This window comes from Gopherus evgoodei, unplaced genomic scaffold, assembly GCF_007399415.2.
Source record: "Gopherus evgoodei ecotype Sinaloan lineage unplaced genomic scaffold, rGopEvg1_v1.p scaffold_48_arrow_ctg1, whole genome shotgun sequence".
Lineage (NCBI taxonomy): Eukaryota > Metazoa > Chordata > Testudines > Testudinidae > Gopherus > Gopherus evgoodei.
Genome location: NW_022060069.1, coordinates 1,616,630 through 1,639,408, shown reverse-complemented (window position 1 = coordinate 1,639,408; position 22,779 = coordinate 1,616,630). Strand labels below are relative to the sequence as shown.

Sequence of the window (22,779 nt, the reverse complement as noted above, 5' to 3'; positions counted from 1 at the left end):
CGCTGCTTGTTATTGGACAGTGCCTGAGCCTAAATTAACCCCCCAGCTGGCCACGTTCCTCTCCCCGATCGTCCAAACTGGCCCGTCGAGTGACCCCATGTCTGGGAAGAGAGCAGCTTCATCCCACTCACGCTAGCAAATACCGAGACATTTCAGCGGCTTTTGTCCCAGTTCTGCCACATGGCCCTGGCTCCAGCAACCCGTGACTCCCCATCAGGCTCCCCCGTGACTTGACCCTCAGTGTCCTGCTTGGCACCAGCCTCGCTGTGCTCAGCTTTTCCCGGCCATTATCAGACAGTTCTGTGTACCAGGCACAGCTGGACTTTGGTGAGTCTGCAGCGAGTGGAGGAAGGGGCACAGCTCATCCTGCTCGCTGGCCTGAGCGAACGCCCTGGCATACTTCAGACCCCCTCAGCTCCGAGCACCGGCCCCTGCACCCTCCTCGCCCGCCTCGCCTCGCCTCGCTTTTCGTGCAGGGCAGAACAAGAGAGACGAAGAAGTCGGTGGTGGGTTATGGCGAAGCCGGGGAGATCTGGCCCCACACGCCTCCCGAACACCAGAGGCTTTCACAATGTTGACATACAAGGAGATAATTAGTGGCACGTGACTGGTGGCTTAGAGAAGTGTTTGCCCAGGGCCGTTATGCAATGCAGGAGGCAGGGCCAAACCCGACTGGGAGTAGATATATGCGAGGGCATTCCAGGCTGGCGTACCACACTGGGGCAGTGACTCCACGCACCATGGAGCTGGCTGGAGCCATCACCATCTTCCTGGGCATCTACGTGTCCTGCCTCCTCGTCATCTCCGCCTGGAGAAAGCAGTCGCGCAACAAGAACCTGCCCCCTGGGCCCACTCCCCTCCCGCTGATCGGGAACTTCCTGCAGATGAAGATGGGAGAAACCCTGAAATCACTGGAGAAGGTGAGTCACCGAGAGCCCTGCAAGCGACTCGCAGTGACTGGCTCAGGAGCCAACTCTTGGGGAGACCATCTCATTTGAAAGTCTGTCTGTCTATCCCTATATATACACCTGTCTGCACCCCGTCTCTGCGTCTACCCAGCCCCAGACACCCCATCTGTCTGTCTGTCTATCCCTATATATACACCTGTCTGCACCCCGTCTCTGCGTCTACCCAGCCCCAGACACCCCATCTGTCTGTCTGTCTATCCCTATATATACACCTGTCTGCACCCCGTCTCTGCGTCTACCCAGCCCCAGACACCCCATCTGTCTGTCTGTCTATCCCTATATATACACCTGTCTGCACCCCGTCTCTGCGTCTACCCAGCCCCAGACACCCCATCTGTCTGTCTGTCTATCCCTATATATACACCTGTCTGCACCCCGTCTCTGCGTCTACCCAGCCCCAGACACCCCATCTGTCTGTCTGTCTATCCCTATATATACACCTGTCTGCACCCCGTCTCTGCGTCTACCCAGCCCCAGACACCCCATCTGTCTGTCTGTCTATCCCTATATATACACCTGTCTGCACCCCGTCTCTGCGTCTACCCAGCCCCAGACACCTCATCTGTCTGTCTGTCTATCCCTATATATACACCTGTCTGCACCCCGTCTCTGCGTCTACCCAGCCCCAGACACCCCATCTGTCTGTCTGTCTATCCCTATATATACACCTGTCTGCACCCTGTCTCTGCGTCTACCCAGCCCCAGACACCCCATCTGTCTGTCTGTCTATCCCTATATATACACCTGTCTGCACCCCGTCTCTGCGTCTACCCAGCCCCAGACACCCCATCTGTCTGTCTGTCTATCCCTATATATACACCTGTCTGCACCCCGTCTCTGCGTCTACCCAGCCCCAGACACCCCATCTGTCTGTCTGTCTATCCCTATATATACACCTGTCTGCACCCCGTCTCTGCGTCTACCCAGCCCCAGACACCCCATCTGTCTGTCTATCCCTATATATACACCTGTCTGCACCCCGTCTCTGCGTCTACCCAGCCCCAGACACCCCATCTGTCTGTCTGTCTATCCCTATATATACACCTGTCTGCACCCCGTCTCTGCGTCTACCCAGCCCCAGACACCCCATCTGTCTGTCTGTCTATCCCTATATATACACCTGTCTGCACCCCGTCTCTGCGTCTACCCAGCCCCAGACACCCCATCTCTGCATCTACCCAGCCCCAGACACCCCATCTGTCTGTCTGTCTATCCCTATACACCTGTCTGCACCCCGTCTCTGCGTCTACCCAGCCCCAGACACCCCATCTGTCTGTCTGTCTATCCCTATATATACACTTGTCTGCACCCCGTCTCTGCGTCTACCCAGCCCCAGACACCCCATCTGTCTGTCTATCCCTATATATACACCTGTCTGCACCCCGTCTCTGCGTCTACCCAGCCCCAGACACCCCATCTGTCTGTCTGTCTATCCCTATATATACACCTGTCTGCACCCCGTCTCTGCGTCTACCCAGCCCCAGACACCCCATCTGTCTGTCTGTCTATCCCTATATATACACCTGTCTGCACCCCGTCTCTGCGTCTACCCAGCCCCAGACACCCCATCTGTCTGTCTGTCTATCCCTATATATACACCTGTCTGCACCCCGTCTCTGCGTCTACCCAGCCCCAGACACCCCATCTGTCTGTCTGTCTATCCCTATATATACACCTGTCTGCACCCCGTCTCTGCGTCTACCCAGCCCCAGACACCCCATCTGTCTGTCTGTCTATCCCTATATATACACCTGTCTGCACCCCGTCTCTGCGTCTACCCAGCCCCAGACACCCCATCTGTCTGTCTGTCTATCCCTATATATACACCTGTCTGCACCCCGTCTCTGCGTCTACCCAGCCCCAGACACCCCATCTGTCTGTCTGTCTATCCCTATATATACACCTGTCTGCACCCCGTCTCTGCGTCTACCCAGCCCCAGACACCCCATCTGTCTGTCTGTCTATCCCTATATATACACCTGTCTGCACCCTGTCTCTGCGTCTACCCAGCCCCAGACACCCCATCTGTCTGTCTGTCTATCCCTATATATACACCTGTCTGCACCCCGTCTCTGCGTCTACCCAGCCCCAGACACCCCATCTGTCTGTCTGTCTATCCCTATATATACACCTGTCTGCACCCCGTCTCTGCGTCTACCCAGCCCCAGACACCCCATCTGTCTGTCTGTCTATCCCTATATATACACCTGTCTGCACCCCGTCTCTGCGTCTACCCAGCCCCAGACACCCCATCTGTCTGTCTATCCCTATATATACACCTGTCTGCACCCCGTCTCTGCGTCTACCCAGCCCCAGACACCCCATCTGTCTGTCTGTCTATCCCTATATATACACCTGTCTGCACCCCGTCTCTGCGTCTACCCAGCCCCAGACACCCCATCTGTCTGTCTGTCTATCCCTATATATACACCTGTCTGCACCCCGTCTCTGCGTCTACCCAGCCCCAGACACCCCATCTCTGCATCTACCCAGCCCCAGACACCCCATCTGTCTGTCTGTCTATCCCTATACACCTGTCTGCACCCCGTCTCTGCGTCTACCCAGCCCCAGACACCCCATCTGTCTGTCTGTCTATCCCTATATATACACTTGTCTGCACCCCGTCTCTGCGTCTACCCAGCCCCAGACACCCCATCTGTCTGTCTATCCCTATATATACACCTGTCTGCACCCCGTCTCTGCGTCTACCCAGCCCCAGACACCCCATCTGTCTGTCTGTCTATCCCTATATATACACCTGTCTGCACCCCGTCTCTGCGTCTACCCAGCCCCAGACACCCCATCTGTCTGTCTGTCTATCCCTATATATACACCTGTCTGCACCCCGTCTCTGCGTCTACCCAGCCCCAGACACCCCATCTGTCTGTCTGTCTATCCCTATATATACACCTGTCTGCACCCCGTCTCTGCATCTACCCAGCCCCAGACACCTCATCTGTCTGTCTATCTATCCCTATACACCTGTCTGCACCCCGTCTCTGTGTCTACCCAGCCCCAGACACCCCATCTGTCTGTCTGTCTATCCCTATATATACACCTGTCTGCACCCCGTCTCTGCGTCTACCCAGCCCCAGACACCTCATCTGTCTGTCTGTCTATCCCTATATATACACCTGTCTGCACCCCATCTCTGCGTCTACCCAGCCCCAGACACCTCATCTGTCTGTCTGTCTATCCCTATATATACACCTGTCTGCACCCCGTCTCTGCGTCTACCCAGCCCCAGACACCCCATCTCTGCATCTACCCAGCCCCAGACACCCCATCTGTCTGTCTATCCCTATATATACCTGTCTACACTCCGTCTCTGTGTCTACCCATCCCCAGACACCCTATTTCTGCGTCTACCCAGCCCGACACCCCATCTCTGCATCTACCGAGCCCCAGACACCCCATCTACCCAGCCCGACACCCCATCTCTGCGTCTACCCAGCCCCAGACACCCCATCTACCCAGCCCGACACCCCATCTCTGCGTCTACCCAGCCCCAGACACCCCATCTACCCAGCCCGACACCCCATCTCTGCGTCTACCCATCCCCGGACACCCCATCTCTGCGTCTACCCAGCCCGACACCCCTTCTCTGCATCTACCCAGCCCCAGACACCCTGCCATCTAACTCTGTTCACCCCCATGTCTATCTATTTAATCCCCATACACCCCGTCTGTCTGTCTATCCCTATATATACCTGTCTACACCCCGTCTCTACGTCTACCCAGCCCGACACCCCTTCTCTGTGTCTACCCATTCCCAGACACCCTGCCATCTAACTCTGTCCACCCCCATGTCTATCTATTTAAATCCCCATACACCCCGTCTGTCTGTCTATCCGTATATATACCTGTCTACACCCCATCTCCGCACCTACCCAGCCCCAGGCACCCAGTCTTTGTGTCTACCCATCCCCAGACACCCCACCTACCCATCCCCAGACACCTCTTCTCTGTGTCTACCCAGCCCCACACACCCCAGCCCCAGACACCCCATCTCTGCTCCTACTCATCCCCAGACATCCCGTCTCTGCGTCTACCCAGCCCCAGACACCCCATCTCTGCGTCTACCCATCCCCGGACACCCTGCCATCTAACTCTGTCCACCCCCGTGTCTATCTATCTATTTAATCCCCATACACCCCGTCTGTCTGTCCGTCTATCTATGTATCTATCCCCAGGCACACCCTCGAGCTCAGGGGGAGGCAACCTATAGCACAGGTGGCGAAGGCGTCACGCGAGCTGATTTTCAGTGGCACTCACGCCGCCCGGGTCCTGGCCACCGGTCCGGTGGGCTCTGCATTTTAATTTAATTTTAAATGAAGCTTCTTAAACATTTTAAAAGCCTTATTTACTTTACACACAACAGTAGTTTAGTTATATATTATAGACTTATAGAAAGAGACTTTCTAAAAACATTGAAATGTATTACTGGCACGGGAAACCTTAACTTAGAGTGAATAAATGAAGACTCGGCACAGCGCTGCTGAAAGTTAGTTAACTAGCTAACCACTCCCTAGCCCTCTCTCTGTCTAGTTACATACCAGCCACCATAGACACCATGCGCTGTCTCTGTGTCTTTCTACGTAAATCCCCACAGCTATGTCTGTATCTGTCTGTCTCTTCAATGTGAACACACTCTGCATTCAGATCAGTTGTATCTCGGCCCTCGGGGGTTCAGTCTCATATGCACTGAATGAAATGGAGACGGTTCTATTTCTCAAATTGCACCTGGCCCGCCAGGGGTGCGGGGAACGGATCTCTGCTGATCAACTGCTGTGTTGCCTGTTTGGTAACTCAGTTTGTGTTTCTGAGGCTTCAGCAGCCACCAAATCAACCACCAGGCTGGTGCCAATGGACGTCTCTTTTCACTGCTAAGAATAGCACTGAGTGTGTTCGTACAGCACCTGGCGCGATGGGGTCCTGGTCCAGGAGTCGGGGTTTGCAACACAGGTCATAAAGGATAATCATGGGGTGGGGAATAAAAAGATTTTCGTGGCAAGATTTCCCAACAGAAAGTTGAGTTTTCAACCAAGTTTAATTGTTTGTGGAAAGGTCGGCTCTGTGTGAACGTTGCCGGAGTGGGGGGCAGGAACACAGGGATGGGGGAAGGAAAACAAATAATTTCAGGTGAAAATTAAAAATGTTTTGGTTTCCAGAAGGATTTGGCCCAATATATGTATTTAGTTTGTCAATTTTCAGCCAAGAATGTTTCCATTTTCAGCAGTTTTCAGGGCAAACTTTTTTCAGGCTTTGGCCAAAAAATATTCCATTTCAAGCCAAAAATGTTTCTGTTTTCAGCCTAAATTGTTTGTGGCTTTGGTAGGGTATTTTGGGGGAGGTGGGCTAGGGGTGGGGAGGAGTTTTTGGTTATTTTTTGTTTTTTTGACATTTTCTGTGGAACTGATTCCCATTTCCTGCCCCCCTCTGATCACCTTTCCTGTACAGCTGAGTGCGAAGTATGGCCCGGTGTTCACCGTCTATTTCGGGTCCAAGCCCATTGTGGTGCTGTGTGGGCACGAGGCAGTGAAGGAGGCGCTGGTGGACCAGGCCGAGGAGTTCAGCGGCAGAGCCCACATGCCGACTGTCGAGAAGAACTTTCAAGGCTTTGGTGAGGAGCAGGCGCGATGCAATGAACCTCCCCAAACTTACAGGGCCAGCTCCCCGGCTGGGCCAAATCGAGATAGTGGAACGATGCCAGCTCCGGAGCTGGCCCACTTCCAGCATTGGCTGACACGATCCCCAAGCTGATGGGCTGTAGGACTTCTGGGGGATCAGGAGAACAAAGACCCCCCATGCTAAAGTGGTCCTGCTCCCTGAGTGTGAAGCTTTGTATGTTTCACGGGGGTGGGGGAGGAGATGGTTCCCTTTTAAACACACATGGTCCTATCACACCATTGTGTGTCCAGATTCGCAGCAAGCTTTGCCCCAACCAGCCAATGCAACCCCCCCACGATTGCACCCCCCAGAAGAGCTGGCTTGGTGCATTTTTGCATCACTGGATCAGAGCTGGGACCTTCTCTTTGCCACCCTCCCCCTTGGCCCATGCCACGGCACTTGGCTCATTTCAACGGCCTTTCGTCTTCCTGGGCTGAAACCCCTCGTCTCCCTCCAGGGGTGGTTTTTGCCAACGGGGAGCGGTGGCGGCAGCTGCGCCGGTTCTCCCTGACCGTCCTGCGGAACTTCGGCATGGGGAAGAAAAGCATTGAGGAGCGGATCCAGGAGGAGGCCCAGTTCCTGCTGGAAGCCTTTCGAAATACAAAAGGTGACTCAGCGGAGTGGTGCCCTCCCCCGACCCCCCTGGGGATCGGCTCCAGCCCAGGCACCAGCCAAGTCCTGCTTAAGCCCCGGTTTGAGGATTTACCCAGTGGCAGGGCTGCTGGCTGCCTCTCTGCACAGGAATGATCCTCACCCACTTTGAGCAGAGCGAGGTTAAAAAACCAACCACTGGGCACATTTAGTCTTGAGCAAAGACGACTGGGGGGGACCTGAGAACAGCCAGGAAGGGCTGTTACAAAGAGGACGGGGATCTGCTGTTCTCCGTGTCCACTGAAGGTCGAAGAAGACGTCATGGGCTTAATCTGCAGCCAGGGAGATCTAGGTTAGATATTGAGGAAAACTTTCTCACCCGCAGGGGAGCGAAGCCCTGGGACAGGTAAGAGAAGGAGGGTGTGGGGTCCCCGCCACTGCAGGTTTTTAAGAACAGGTGGGACAAACCCTTGTAGGGTTGGGCTAGGGTTAGTCGGCATAGGAGGCAGGAGTAGGTGACCTCTCGAGATCGCTCACCCCACAGCATTGTAGTAATGTTGGGCTGGAACGACTTGGGCAGATAGATCTGGATTGAAAGGTTGTGTAGCATACGGGACACCTCTGTACCCCCCGGGGCGTCTCTGTGTGGAGTTACAGATTCCAAGGGGAGGAGGAACCACTCCAAAGATCCAGTCTGACCTTGGGCATAACACTGACCCGAGAAGTCCCCGGAACGATTCCTGTTTGAACTGTTATGAAGCATCCGAGTCCGCTCCTAAACTCCCTTCATGTTGGCTGCTCCTCTTCCCCCAATGACCGCACGACCCCTCCTCCCTTCTCTCCCCCCCTGCACCAGCGGAACCTTTTGACCCGACCTTCTTCTTGAGCCGCGCCGTCTCCAACGTCATCTGCTCCATTGTCTTTGGTGACCGCTTTGACTACGAAGACAAAGAATTCCTGTCCTTGCTGCAGATGATGAACGAAAGCTTTAAGGAGATGAGCACCCCGTGGTCACAGGTATGTCCTGCTCGAAATGAAATGGTCGGTATTTTCATTGCATGTGGGTTACTGCAGATAACTGTGTTCTGGGTCACCAGAGCAAATGCAGAGTAATTCGATAGACTTCAGTGAAGGCACTCCAGATTCACACGGACATGATTCCAGATTCGCCTCGACGTGACTCCAGATTCAGCCCGGCGTGACTGACAGTCTGGCTCTGGGGATGCACCAAAACCTGTGCTCTGTGTGTCTCTTCTCTTTCCAGTTCTACGACATGTATGCGAGTTTCCTCAAATACTTCCCCGGCCCTCACATGAAAATCTACTACTTACTAGAAGACATGAGGAAATTTATTGAGAGGAGAGTGAAGCAGAACCAAGCAACGCTGGATGCCAATTCCCCCCGGGATTTTATCGACTGCTTCCTGATCCAAATGGAAAAGGTACGGTGCTCTGGGAGCTGAGTGAATGGCTTGGATGATCTTAGAGCAAACACAGCGCTAGGGGCCCCACAAGTCATGCAATTTTCATCCATAACAAATACCAGGATCCCCCCACCCCAAAACAGCAGCAAAGTGATTTTGCAGAGTTCAAACAGGAATCGTTGTGCAAATCTGTACTTTTAAGACCAGCTCTCCTGTGGCTGTAGAAATCCCCATGCTGAGGTTTCAGCCTATGTTGATTTTCCCCAAGGAAAAGCAAAACCCTTCCAGTGAATTTAACATCAAGAACTTGGAACTCACCACGCTCAACTTGTTCTTTGCCGGCACGGAGACCGTCAGCTCCACCCTGAGATACGGGTTCCTGCTCTTGATGAAACACCCGGAGGTCCTAGGTAACTAAGGAACATTCATCAGCAGTCCCTGAATTGCACGAGTCAAACGCTGGGAGAAGTTTGCAAAAGGCCCACACACCGTAGTTAGGGCATGTCTCCACTGAGCACTAAGCCTAGATCGGTGGGACTTTGGCTTGTGGGCTTGGCGTTTCCAAGCCCAGGTTTGAGCCTCTGCCTGGGTTTGCTGTACACAGGTCTCCCAGCCGTGCTAACCCGGAGACCCTGATGTGGGTCTGCAGCTTTGGGCTGCATCCGCTCTGCACAATGACAGGGCTTGGACCAGAGTTACAAAGGGCCTGGGGCTCTGACCCCGCCCAGCAGGGTCCAAGGACCCAGGTCCTGAGCGCTTGCTGACCCGAGTCAGACTGATTTGCAGGTGGAGCTCAGTATCATTATGGGGAAACTGAGGCACAGAGCTTGAGGTCAGCGGCAGAGCTGGAAAGAGAATCTAAGTGTTCCGTGTCCAGTCCGGGGCTCTGCCCTCTAGGCCTTGGGGGTCCCCGCTCTCCCTGCTCCTGAGCAGCTCCCGGGAGCCGCCAGGCCGGGGGGTAAGCTCTGTCTGTGGTGCTGGCAGGGAAGATGCATGAGGAGATTGACCGGGTGATCGGACAGAGCCGCATCCCAGCCATCGAGGACCGGAGCCAGATGCCCTACACCGATGCTGTGATCCACGAGATCCAGCGGTTCAGCGACCTGATCCCCATGGACGTGCCCCACATCGTGACCCGGGACACCCAGTTCAGAGGCTACACCATCCCCCAGGTGAGGGGCGAGCGGGCAGGGGCGCAGGGGGGAGTCCGGGTCCGATTCTCGGCAGCTGGGGATCTGACCCCATTGGCAGTTACCCGACACCTGCCCGCTGAGCAGCTCTGTTCCTGCGTAATCCCAGTGTGGGGGCAGAGAGGGGAGGACATGCCCGGGGGGGGGATGACTCCCACCCAGCTCATCTCGTTCTGAGCGCCTGACGCTCTGCTCCCAGGGCACCGAGATCTACCCCATGCTCAGCACCGTCCTGCGCGACCCCAGCAAGTTCAAAAGCCCCGAAAGCTTCAACCCGAGGAACTTCCTGGAGGAGACGGGGCAGTTCCGGAAAAACGACGCCTTCGTGCCCTTTTCTTCAGGTGAGCTGCCTCACCCGGACTCCTCCATCTGTCTGTCCGTCCGTCCCCAGAAACACTGCAGTGCCCCAATCCTCACTCCTCGGCCTGTCTATCTCCACGTCCGTCCCCCGACTCACCGCACAGCACCCCTAATCCACACTGCTCTATCTATCCCCACAGCCCCCTGTATCTATCTATCTATTCGCACACACCCCTTGTATCTATCTGTCTATCCCCACAGCCCCATGTATCTATCTATCCCCACACACTCCTGTATCTATCTAATCTATCCCCACGTACCCCCTGTATCTATCTATCTATCCCCACACACCCCTGTATCTATCTAATCTATCCCCACAGCCCCCTGTATCTATCTATCTATTCGCACACACCCCTTGTATCTATCTGTCTATCCCCACACACCCCTGTATCTATCTAATCTATCCCCACAGCCCCATGTATCTATCTATCCCCACACACTCCTGTATCTATCTAATCTATCTATCTATCCCCACGTACCCCCTGTATCTATCTATCTATCCCCACACACCCCTGTATCTATCTAATCTATCCCCACAGCCCCATGTATCTATCTATCTATTCGCACACACCCCTTGTATCTATCTGTCTATCCCCACACACCCCTGTATCTATCTAATCTATCCCCACAGCCCCATGTATCTATCTATCCCCACACACTCCTGTATCTATCTAATCTATCTATCTATCCCCACGTACCCCCTGTATCTATCTATCTATCTATCCCCACACACCCCTGTATCTATCTATCTATCCCCACGTACCCCCTGTATCCATCTGTCTATCCCCACACACCCCTGTATCTATCTAATCTATCCCCACGTACCCCCTGTATCTATCTATCTATCCCCACACACCCCTGTATCTATCTATCTATATTCGCACATACCCCCTGTATCTATCTATCTATCTCCACACACCTCTCTATCTGTCTATCCCCACACACCCCTGTATCTATCTAATCTATCCCCACAGCCCCATGTATCTATCTATCCCCACACACTCCTGTATCTATCTAATCTATCTATCTATCCCCACGTACCCCCTGTATCTATCTATCTATCCCCACACACCCCTGTATCTATCTATCTATATTCGCACATACCCCCTGTATCTATCTATCTATCCATCTATCTATCCCCACACACCCCTGTATCTATCTATCTATATTCGCACATAGCCCCTGTATCTATCTATCTATCTATCCCCACTTACCCCCTGTATCTATCTATCTGTCCCCACACACCCCTGTATCTATCTATCTATTCGCACATACCCCCTGTATCTATCTATCTGTCCATCTATCTATCCCCACACACTCCTGTATCTATCTATCTATCTATCCCCACTTACCCCCTGTATCTATCTATCTATCCATCTATCTATCCCCACACACCCCTGTATCTATCTATCTATATTCGCACATACCCTCTGTATCTATCTATCTATCTATCCCCACACACCCCTGTATCTATCTATCTATCTATCTATCCCCACACACCCCTGTATCTATCTATCTATCTCCACACACCTCTCTATCTGTCTATCCCCATACACCCCTGTATCTATCTATCCCCACACACCCCTGTATCTATCTATATTCGCACATACCCCCTGTATCTATCTATCTATCCCCACACACCCCTGTATCTATCTATCCCCACACACCCCTGCATCTATCTATCTATCTCCACACACCTCTCTATCTGTCTATCCCCACACACCCCTGTATCTATCTATCTATCCCCACACACCCCTCTATCTATCTATCTATCTGTCCCCACACACCCCTGTATCTATCTATCTATTCGCACATACCCCCTGTATCTATCTATCTATCCATCTATCTATCCCCACACACTCCTGTATCTATCTATCTATCCCCACACACCCCTGTATCTATCTATCTATATTCGCACATACCCCCTGTATCTATCTATCTATCCCCACACACCCCTCTATCTATCTATCTATCCCCACACACCCCCTGTATCTACCTATCCCCACACACCCCTCTATCTATCTATCTATCTATCTATCTATCTATCTATCTATCTATTCATTCCCAGACACCCCCTCTATCTATCTATCTATCTATCCCCACACACCCCTGTATCTATCTATCCCCACACACCCCTGTATCTATCTATCTATCTATCTATCCCCACACACCCCTGTATCTATCTATCCCCACACACCCCTGTATCTATCTATCCCCACACACCCCCTATATCTATCTGTCTATCCCCACACACCCCCTGTATCTATCTGTCCCTTGCACACACTCTCTCTCTCCATGCACCAAACACTGTGGAATCAGAATAATGATTGCAAAGCTCGACCTCCCCGCACGTTCCTTCCTTGCACTAGGAATCCCGTCCGTGTGAGCACTGGCGGCTGACAATCCGCACTGCTGCTCCCAGCGTAAGCTGGCCCCTCCCTGCCTGCCCACCCTGGCGCATCCATGCGGCAGGTGCGTGGCTCATTCCCCACCCCGGCGCCCTCCCTCTTGTCTCTCGTAGGGAAGAGGATCTGCCTGGGCGAGGCGCTGGCCCGCATGGAGCTCTTCCTCTTCTTCACCACCATCCTGCAGCGCTTCACGCTGAAGCCCCTGGTGGCCCCGGAGGACATCGACACCAAGCCACGGGAGGACGGCTTTGCCAAAATCCCCCCCTTCTACCAGCTCTGCGTGGTCCCTCGCTGACAGAGACAGAAGGAGACAAGGCCCAGGCAGGGGCCCCAGTCTGGCTAAGAAACCACAGATGCCAGGGGCACGAGCAACATATCAGGCCTGGTTCTCAGTTCCCCCTCCCTGTGCTTGGTTTAAAGTAGCTTTAAACTCCTGTTACCTATTATGGACTCTGTGTGGCCCTGGTGTCAGTTACAGCAGCCTCGGGGCTGCTCTAGCTCACACTGGGGGACACAGAACAGTCCTGTCCCTGTCCTGCCCCCTGTGGGCCCTGAGGGGCAGAGAATAACCACAGCACAGTGCTCTCTGGCTGTGTCCTGGATCTGCCTTCTGCACCCGGGGCTGGGAGCAGTGTGGTGGGATCAGGGCCTTCACACGGGTTGAAGGCCCTTGTGCAATGGGATTGGGGGAATCTTCGGGGGCCTGGCTGGCACTAATGTAACTGCATTGCTCGGAGTTACCTGAGTGAGAACGAAAGCCAGGGCTGGGATCTCCTTCAGCCCAGGAGCAGGGATCTCGTGGGAGCACAGACCGGGGCTGCGCAATCCACACGCAGGAGTGACATTGCGATACCAGCCTATGCCCCAGTGCAGACAGCGTGAGGTGGAGGGACGAATTCTTCCCTCCACCCAGCGAGGCCTCTCGGGGAGGGGGATGAAATCCGCCAAAGGGAGCCCCCGCTCGGCGCTGCTGTGTCTCCACGGAAGCCTTTCAAGCGGGCCTGGCTGGAACACCTGGGCTGTCAGAACAGCTCCAGGGGTGATTGGCAGCTGACGTAACCCAAACCCATTAACCTGCTCCTGGACCCAGGTTGGCTCAGGGAGGCAGCTGCACTGTCATGCCCTGGCCTTGCACTGGGGCTGGAAAGCAGGGAGCCCCGTCGTGTGCCCCTGGCTTGAGATTTTAATGCGATTTCCGCTTGACGCCTGCTGAGGCAGACGCTCCTGGCGGGACTCAATGAGACGTCCCCGCGATGAGGCTCTCGGCCGTTACTGGATGTTCTCCTGACAGTGTGCTGGGCTCGTAATGACAGTGACGCTTCCTGCGTCCCCCTGCGCTTCCTCAGTTTGTATTCATTCGGGGTTTGCTTGTAACTGCTTCAGCAGCCAGCTTATTAAAGACCCTAAAAACGGGAGGTGGTTGCAAAAGAAGCTCCGGAGAGCACTTCGTGTGTTGGTTCGTGTGCCTGCTTGTTCACAACCCTGGCTTGTATCTACCAAGCGGTGGATAGCTAGATATGGGGATGGAGGGATGCAGGGATCTATCTGTCCATCTGTCACGGGGTCCCCGGGCGATGCTCTGGAGCTGCTCCCCACCAAGCCAGGCAGGACTTTGGGGAGCCTCCTCTCCCTTGGAGCAGACTTGTTCAGGGCAAGAAGCTCCCACGGCTTCACCTCCTGGGTCTCTCCTTGGAGCATTCAGCATCCTCTGCCCCTCCGTGCGCTTCCCACAGCGAGTCCGCCCAGGCGGGGTCCTGGGGGGGCCACAGGGTCCTGCCCCCCCACTTTGCAGTCAGACGTGACTCTCAGCCAGCCAGTAACACAGAGGTTTATTCGATGACAGGAACAGGGTCTAAAACAGAGCTTGTAGGGACAGAGAATGGGACCCCTCAGCCGGGTCCATTCTGGGGGGCAGTGAGCCAGACCCCCCCACGTCTGCATTTCACTCCTCGTCCCCAGCCAGCTCCAGCCTAACAACCCCCCCAGCCCTTCCTCTCTGCTCAGCCCCTTTCCTGGGCCAGGAGGTCACCTGATCTCTTTGTCTCCAACACCTTCAGCTGGCACCTTTGCAGAGGGGGGGCCCAGGCCATCAGTTGCTAGGAGACAGAGTGTCAGGCATTTAGGGGCACTGGCCCTTTGCTCTGCCAGATACTTAAGAACTGCCATGGGGACACTGAGGCACCAACACAGTATTCAGAGCAAACATCAAGAACATTCCCAGTTCGTCACATCTCTCCCCGCTTCGAGACCGAACTGAGCGAGGTCACTCCAGCCAGTGACCTGGGGAAGTTCGAACCCACCAATGTTCCCAGGGATGCCCCAGCACCTCTCCCATTCCTTGGTGTGAGTTACACCAGGACAGTCCAGTCTCACGCCCTCCCTTAGGTCGGGTGTGCTTGATGGCACTCGCAGGCTGCATGTGGGAAGGTTTATGCAGCCCACACCCTTTGCCAACCCCAGTACCCCTGGGGTTCAAACTAGGACGGGGTCTTCTCCCAGCACTCTGGTCTGTGATTTGGGCTCTCTTGGCTAAGAGCCCCCATCTTGGCCTTGGCCAGCTCTGGGCTTGGGCAGCCGCTGCTGCCCAGCTTGTGGCCCAGATACAACACCTCTGCTGTCCCCACCTTACACTCTCCAGCTTTTACCGTCAGTCCCATCTCCCTGAGGCAGCCCAGCCCCCTCGTCACCTGGGACACCTGTTCCTCCCAGGTCTGGCTCAAGATGCACGTTATCAGTGTCTGCCAGGGCCAAGTTCTCCATCCCCCTCTGCTTGTCTAGAGTCTCCCCAGGCCTAGGCATGGGGTCGGCATCGGACACTGTGATGGCTTTAAGCTTCTGATGGTCCCCACAAAACCAGATCATCCTGTCTCCCTTGGGTACCAGCCCTATGGGTGAGGCCCATGGCCTGTAAGACGGTTGGATCACATCTAAAGCCAGCAGGTCCTTGACCTCTCTCTCCAGGTTCTGGGCTGCTTTCCCAGTGACTCTGAATGGGGAACACCTGATGGGGAGATTGGCTCCCACCTCAGGGAAGAGATTCCCCCGGGGGTCTTCCCCCTTCTCCTCCCAATCCTCCCCTTTCAGGTCCATAGGTCCCCTCACTCTCCTCCCATCCAGCAGCTCGAGAGGGAAGAACCCTGTGGATTCCTGGGGCACCACCAGCTGCCTCCCGATTCCCCCAGTTCTACTTCCCCTTGAAGAGCCCATTCCCGGTACAGGAATCCCTTCTCCCGCAGGACTCTGTCCCTGCAGCCTTCCCCAAGGGGGTTTGCAGCGCTGTGGCCAGCAAGTTCCCTCAGCTTCTCCAAGGAGGGATCCCTCTGCAGCTCGGTCTGGGATTCAGCAGCTGGGGCAGGGAGTGGGACCTGCTCCCTCTCACTGGCTGGGCCTGGGGTCACAGCCCCCCAGAGCCCTGTCCCTGGTAGCTCCCTCCCTGCTGTGTAATCACTTCCCAGCAGCACGTCTGGACCAGGCAAACCTGGTTGGTAGCCAACCTGACCTGCCTGGGTGTCCCCCCACTCAGCTGGGGTCTCAGCTCCCCCCGTGCTCAGCGCTGCCCTTGCTGTCCCAGTGGGGACAGGCAGCGAGCTCCTTGCTCTGGTCCCAGCATCAGAACCAGCGTGAGCCCCCTCTCCGGTGTGCAGGGGGGCGGGGAGCATCTCTCCCTCCCACTCAGCCCCAGGGGGCTGGTTATAGGTAGGCAGGTATCCTGAGCCCAGCAGTCCCTGTCCCCTGCCAGCCAGGTCATTTGCATTTTCATTGATCATTTCCATCCTAGCCAATTGGTTCCCTGGATTTGAATCAAACCCTCGGCCATTACAGGAGCGGGGCCTGGATCCTGTCCCAAGGGGAGACAGTCACCACCCAACAGGGCCTCCCAGCCGATATCCTGGAGAACCCCAACTACCAGCCAGCCCGACGCCTCCTGGGTCTGCACAGGGATCTGGGCCATAGGGAGGGTGAGGGGCTTCACCCCAGGGAACTTCACCCAGGTCCCACAGTCCCCCAGCATCTCGGGTTGCACCACCACAGTTCTCTCTGTCCCAGGGTCTCGCCCCCGCAGGCGTGTTTCCCCACTGACCCCTGGGCAGCCCCCTATGTCTCTCTGCTCCACCATCACCAGTCCACGCTGCTGCTGCTTCTCCTGCAGCTTTTCCTCAGACTCTTGCTCTCTCTCACGGTCCTCTCGGTCTCTCAGGCTCTGCTCCCATCCCATCCGTCTCCAATCCCCTGATGGGGAACCCTATCGTGAAGACCCTCGTCTGGTTGGGGACCAGACTCTCGGGGATGCCTGGCTGATGCTCCAGCTGCTCCCAGATCCTATTGTAGCCCCATCTGGGCCAGGAATCTGCTCCTCAGAGCGGTGCTTCTCCTCCAACTGCACGATTAACTGTGCCTTGGTGAATTTCCCCATGCGTAACCCTCTCTTTGTGCACAGGATCACAACGTCCTTCTTAAGGGGATGGTGATAGACCATCACTTCACCGTTCCCAAGTTGCTCTGGACTCACAGGCCTGTGTGCTCTTGGCTCCCCCATGGTTTCCAGGAAGAACCCCGGGTGTGCCAGCCCTTCTCGTGATCACCACCTCTTTGCCAGGGTCGAGCTGCAGACTCCTCTGCCCCTGGGACTGCTCCTGCAATCCCCCGGGGAACCCTGCTACTGCAAAAATCCTTCTCTCTCCCAGGGTCGAGCGACAAGCTCCTCCACCGCTGAGACTGCTCACTGCAGTCCTCAGGGGGACCCCGTTATTCCTTCTCGCTGGTCACACACTCCCAGAGGTTAACCGCCCCCTGAAACCGTCCCACTCTGAGCCTTCAGCACGCCTGGTCCTCATTATCCCTCCTTTGTTTTACTGCTCCCCAGTCACTTACTGCAAGCAGCGCCATTCACGGGGTACAGTACATCCCACCGCTGCCACCAGTTGTCACAGAGTCCCCGGGCGATGCTCTGGAACTGCTCCCCACCAAGCCAGGCAGGACTTTGGGGAGCCTCCTCTCCCTTGGAGCAGACTTGTTCAGGGCAAGAAGCTCCCACGGCTTCACCTCCTGGGTCTGACCTTGGTGCATTCAGCATCCTCTGCCCCTCTGTGCGCTTCCCCCAGCGAGCCTGCCCCAGCAGGGTCCTGGGGAAGCCACAGGGTCCTGCACCCCCACTTTGCAGTCAGACGTGACTCTCAGCCAGCCAGTAAAACAGAGGTTTATTCTATGACAGGAACAAGGTCTAAAACAGAGCTTGTAGGTACAGCGAACCAGACCCCTCGGCCGGGTCCATTCTAGGGGCAGTGAGCCAGACCCCCAGATCTGCCCTCAGCCAGCTCCAGCCTAACCACCCCCTCCAGCCCCTCCTCTCTGCTCAACCCCTTTCCCAGGCCAGGAGGTCACCTGATCCCTTTGTCTCCAACACCTTCAGTTGGCACCTTCGCAGAGGGGGGGCCCAGGCCATCAGTTGCTAGGAGACAGAGTACCAGGCATTTAGGGGCACTGGCCCCTTGCTGTGCAGCAATCACACACCCTGATCCCACCACCTAGATACTTAAGAACTGCATAGGGGACACTGAGGCACCAACACCGTATTCAGAGCAAACATCAAGAACATTCCCAGTTCGTCACACCATCCCCATAGCCTGCACCTCTCTCTCTCCCCACACACGCCAGTCTATCTCGCTGGACTGGCTGGGCGGGTTTTCAGATTGTCGGTAGTGACCAAACAAGACCCCGTGGCCCAGGTTTTTAAAGGGTTTTAGGCGTTGCAACATCCAGATCCAGGGGAGTCTCATTGTCAAAAGGGATTCAGGAATTGCTGCAACACCCAAATACCTTATAAACTTCTCCCTTTGTCCATGAAACAATAGGTGCTGATTTAATCACCTGCAGTATTTGTCTTTTAGCCTTACCCGCCTTGGGTTCGTTTACACAAAGCTAATCCAAGACTTCAGTGGCTTTTGTTTATCTTTTCTCGGGTTGCTTACTTTTCTATTCTGGGGCCAGGGGCTTGGCTGGCTTTGGGCAGATGCTCTGGCCAACCTGGCTGCCCTGTGCTAGGAGACTCGTTGTGCAACGGGGCCCTGCCTTCCTCCCTCTGAGTGCAGGGTCATGGTGGGATCCGGCAGGTGGAATTTTCCAGCCTCTCGAGAAGGGTGGGTGGGAAGCACATTTAAAGAGCCAACAGAGCCTCCTGGCAGCGTGGCTGCTCCGCAAAGCAGGATCTTCGGGAGTGGCAGGTTTCCCAGGCTCTAGGCGTGAACAAATCACTATCCCCTGCTGCCTTGGAGAGGGAGCTTAAGGTGCTGGGCTGGGACAAGCATTTCCCAGTCTCTGCCATGGACTCCCTGGGTGATCTTGGGAGAGTTAGTTCATCTTCCCGGGCCCCAGGACCCCCACCTGTAAAATCAGGATAATGACTCCATCCTGGGTGTTTAGAGCGGGGGGTGGGGCGGACAAACTTTCAGGCCTGAGGGCCATATCAGGTTTGCAAAACTGTCTGGCGGACCGGATAGGGAAGCCTGTGCCTCCTCAGACAGCCTGGCCCCTGCCCCCATCCGCCCCCTCCCACTTTCTGCCCCCTGACTTCCCCCCTTAGAGCCCCCAACCCATCCACCCCCCCCCGCTCCTTGTCCCCTGACTGCCCCCTCCTGGGACCGCCTGCCCCTAACCACCCCCGGGACCCCACCCCCTATCCAACACCCCTGCTCTCTGTCCCCTGACTGCCATCCCTAATCACCTCCGGGACCCCACCCCCTATCCAACACCCCTGCTCGCTGTTCCCTGACTGCCCCCTCCTGGGACCCCCTGCCCCTAACCAGCCCTGGGACCCCACCCCCTATCCAACGCCCCTGCTCGCTGTCCCCTGACTGCCCCAACCCCCGTCCACACCCCCACACCCTGACAAGCCCCCCGGGGACTCTCACGCTTACCCAACCCCCCCATCCCCTGTTCCCGACTGCCCTCCAGAACCTCTGGCCCCTGACAGGCCCCCTGCTCCCTGTCCTCTGCTTGCCACGGGACCCGTCACCCCTTATCCAACCCCCCCGCCCCGGCCTCCTTACCATGCGGCTCAGAGAACCATATCTGGCAGCCGCACCACCCAGCCGGAGCCAGCCATGCTGGCACACTGCCCTGCAGGAGCGTGCACCCCCACCGCCCAGAGCACTGCCCTGCGGGGGTGGGGGGGACAGCAGGGGAGGGGCCGGGGCCAGCGTCCCTGTGTGGGATCTCAAGGGCTGCGGGCCGGACGTGGCCTCCAGGCCATAGTTTGCCCACCTCTGATTTAGAGGGTGAACTCTTGGGGACAAGGGCTGTCTCTTACTGCGTCTGGGCAGCACCTGGTGCAACGAGGCCCTGATCTCGGTTGGGGTCTGGGCGGCGCCCGACGCAACGGGGCCCCAGTATTGGCTGGGCCTGGGCGGTGCCCGGCACGACGGGGCCCCGATATCGGCCGGGGTTTCTGCAGCACCTGGCGCAACAGGGCCCTGATCTTGGTTGAGGTCTGGGCAGCATCTGGCGCGACGGGGCCTCTTGCTGTCTCCTTGTAGGGCCGGGGCACAGCCATGCAAGGAATGCTGGGGCGTTTCTGAAAAATGTGTTTATGAGATCTTGCCAGCGTCCTTCGGTGCTGCCCCACACTCGAGAGGGGAAGGCAAACACTGGGGAGGTGGAATGTCAGCAGCCCAGGCATCTCTCAGCCAGTCAGCAAACCAGCTCCCGGGCAGGTCCAGCCAAGCTCGGGTTCACGGAGGTTCATGTAGCTGCATCCCGTGTTTAATGAGTAAACAGGCCGGGGTTAAGAGGGGAGCTCACCGCAAGGGCGAGGAGAGAATTGGCTCAATCATGGTTACGCAAGTCCTGAACTCGATCTCCTTTTACATAATCCCACGGGGGGGTAATTCCCACCCTGGGCAGAGGCCAATGCCCAGCCTACCTACCACTTTGCTCCTGCTGCAGCCCAGGGACCAACACGTGCTCAGCTCTGGCCTTGTGCTGGGCCTCCGGTGCCACCTCTGAGGAATAAACCCCCTGGGCATCCAGGCTGATCCCGAGCCCTCCGCTGGGCACCTGGACAACGTCACTGAGACGTGATCATTCCCCTCTATTCGGCACTGGTGAGGCCTCACCTGGAGTACTGTGTCCAGTTTTGGGCCCCACACTACAAGAAGGATGTGGAAAAATTGGAAAGAGTCCAGCGGAGGGCAACAAAAATGATCAGGGGGCTGGAGCCCATGACTTCTGAGGAGAGGCTGAGGGAACTGGGATTGTTTAGTTTGCAGGGGAGAAGAGTGAGGGGGGATTTGATAGCTGCTTTCAGCTACCTGAAGGGGGGTTCCATAGAGGATGGATCTAGACTGTTCTCAGTGGTGGCAGATGACAGAACAAGGAGCAACGATCTCAAGTTGCAGTGGGGGAGGTTTAGGTTGGATATTAGGGCTTGTCTACATCAGAAAGTTGCAGCGCTGGTGAGGGAGTTACAGCGCTGCAACTTTGAAGGTGTACACATCTGCAGGGCACCACCAGCGCTGCAACTCCCTGTTTGCAGCGCTGGCCGTACTCCCGTTTTGTCTCGGGTGTAGAGGATCCAGCGCTGGTAATCAAGTGTAGACACTTACCAGCGCTTTTCTTGACCTCCGTGGAATAAGCAGGTATCCCAGCATACCTGAGGAAGCCTCTGGTAATCAAGCTGGTCTCCTTCCCCAGCTTGCTCTCTCGTTCCCGGAACCCCGAACAAGCAGGTCTCCTTCCCTGCGGTTTGCAGGGTGGTTCGGGGAACGCGAGAGCAAACCGCGGCGAAGCTGGTCTCCTTTCCCGGTTTGCTCTCTCGTTCCCCGAACCCCGAGCAAGCAGGTCTCCTTCCCTGCGGTTTGCAGGGGGGTTCGGGGAACGCGAGAGCAAACCGCGGCGAAGCTGGTCGCCTTTCCCGGTTTGCTCTCTCGTTCCCGGAACCCCGAGCAAGCGGGTCTCCTTCCCTGCGGTTTGCTGGGTGGCTCCGGGAATGCGAGAGCAAACCGCGGCGAAGCTGGTCTCCTTCCCCGGTTTGCTCTCTCGTTCCCCGAACTCCCGAGCAAGCAGGTCTCCTTCCCTACGGTTTGCAGGGTGGTTCGGGGAACGCGAGAGCAAACCGCGGCGAAGCTGGTCTCCTTTCCCGGTTTGCTCTCGCGTTCCCGGAACCCCCCTTGAAGCCGCCCAACAGCGCTGCAGTGTGGCCACATCTAACACCACTTGCAGCGCTGGTTGCTGTAAGTGTGGCCACTCTGCAGCGCTGGGCCTATACAGCTGTACTAATACAGCTGTAACAACCAGCGCTGCAAAATTTTAGATGTAGACATGGCCTCAGAAAAAACTTTTTCCCTAGGAGGGTGGTGAAGCACTGGAATGGGTTCCCTAGGGAGGTGGTGGAATCTCCTTCCTTAGAGGTTTTTAAGGTCAGGCTTGACAAAGCCCTGGCTGGGATGGTTTAGTTGGGGTTGGTCCTGCTTTGAGCAGGGGGTTGGACTAGCTAGATACCTCCTGAGGCCCCTTCCAACTCTGAGATTCTGTGGTTCTATGGTGGCTCCCTCCGAAAAGGGGCGATCCTGGGCAAACGGGGGCCAGGTGGGACCCAGGCTGACGTGGGACTTAGCAAGGCAACAGAAAAGAGCAGTAAATAAAGACGCTGTGAGAGTCCGATTATTAAACTACAGCTTTTGATTGGGCCACTGTATTCAGCCTGTCCCGGGCCAGATCCCCAGTGGACATCATTTGGCCTAATGCCACCGGGCCTGGAGTCATTCACAGCTGTGCAAAAGCCAGGGCTACAAGGCTGCAAAATGCCAGGCCATAGAGCCCAGAACAGACCCCAGCACGGGCTGTGGGCTGGCCACTAAGCCACGCTGCCCCTTCCCCGGCCTGTGCTTGGGGCTGTACAAACACATCCCATGCTGTCCTTTTGACACTCTGCCCAGTGCATTACAGCCAAGGGTATGAAAAGCACAAGAGAGATTCTCACGGGAGCCTAATACCCTCCATCCATGACAGCCTGGAATCTCCCAAGCCGATTAGTGCCCTGGCACTTCTGAAACCAAACCCTATTTACCTAGTAGAGTTTCAGGATGCCAAGAATGGCACCATCTCCCCTTACCGACCAGCCTGCATATAACAGCCGAGCTGGCACTGGCTCTTGGCCATTCACCGGCTGTGTC

The 22,779-nt window shown here is 56.0% G+C and overlaps 1 protein-coding gene across 1 annotated transcript; it reads left to right on the top strand.

Annotated features, from left to right (window-relative positions):
• Positions 1-647: 647 nt before the first annotated feature.
• Positions 648-14,041, top strand: LOC115642990 (cytochrome P450 2G1-like). The gene is made up of 9 exons (XM_030546735.1): positions 648-920; positions 6,429-6,591; positions 7,096-7,245; positions 8,086-8,246; positions 8,494-8,670; positions 8,921-9,062; positions 9,637-9,824; positions 10,042-10,183; positions 12,724-14,041. The coding sequence occupies exons 1-9, from the start codon at positions 648-650 to the stop codon at positions 12,903-12,905; spliced, it is 1,578 nt and encodes a 525-aa protein (XP_030402595.1). The 3' UTR covers positions 12,906-14,041.
• Positions 14,042-22,779: the final 8,738 nt, after the last annotated feature.

Bases quoted from the DNA above. Each gene is read 5' to 3' on its own strand.
- LOC115642990 (XM_030546735.1), top strand. From the start codon at position 648: ATGCAGGAGGCAGGGCCAAACCCGACTGGGAGTAGATATATGCGAGGG. The intron at 8,247-8,493 runs GTATGTCCTGCT...TTCTCTTTCCAG, and splicing joins TGAGCACCCCGTGGTCACAG to TTCTACGACATGTATGCGAG. The intron at 9,825-10,041 runs GTGAGGGGCGAG...CTCTGCTCCCAG, and splicing joins GAGGCTACACCATCCCCCAG to GGCACCGAGATCTACCCCAT.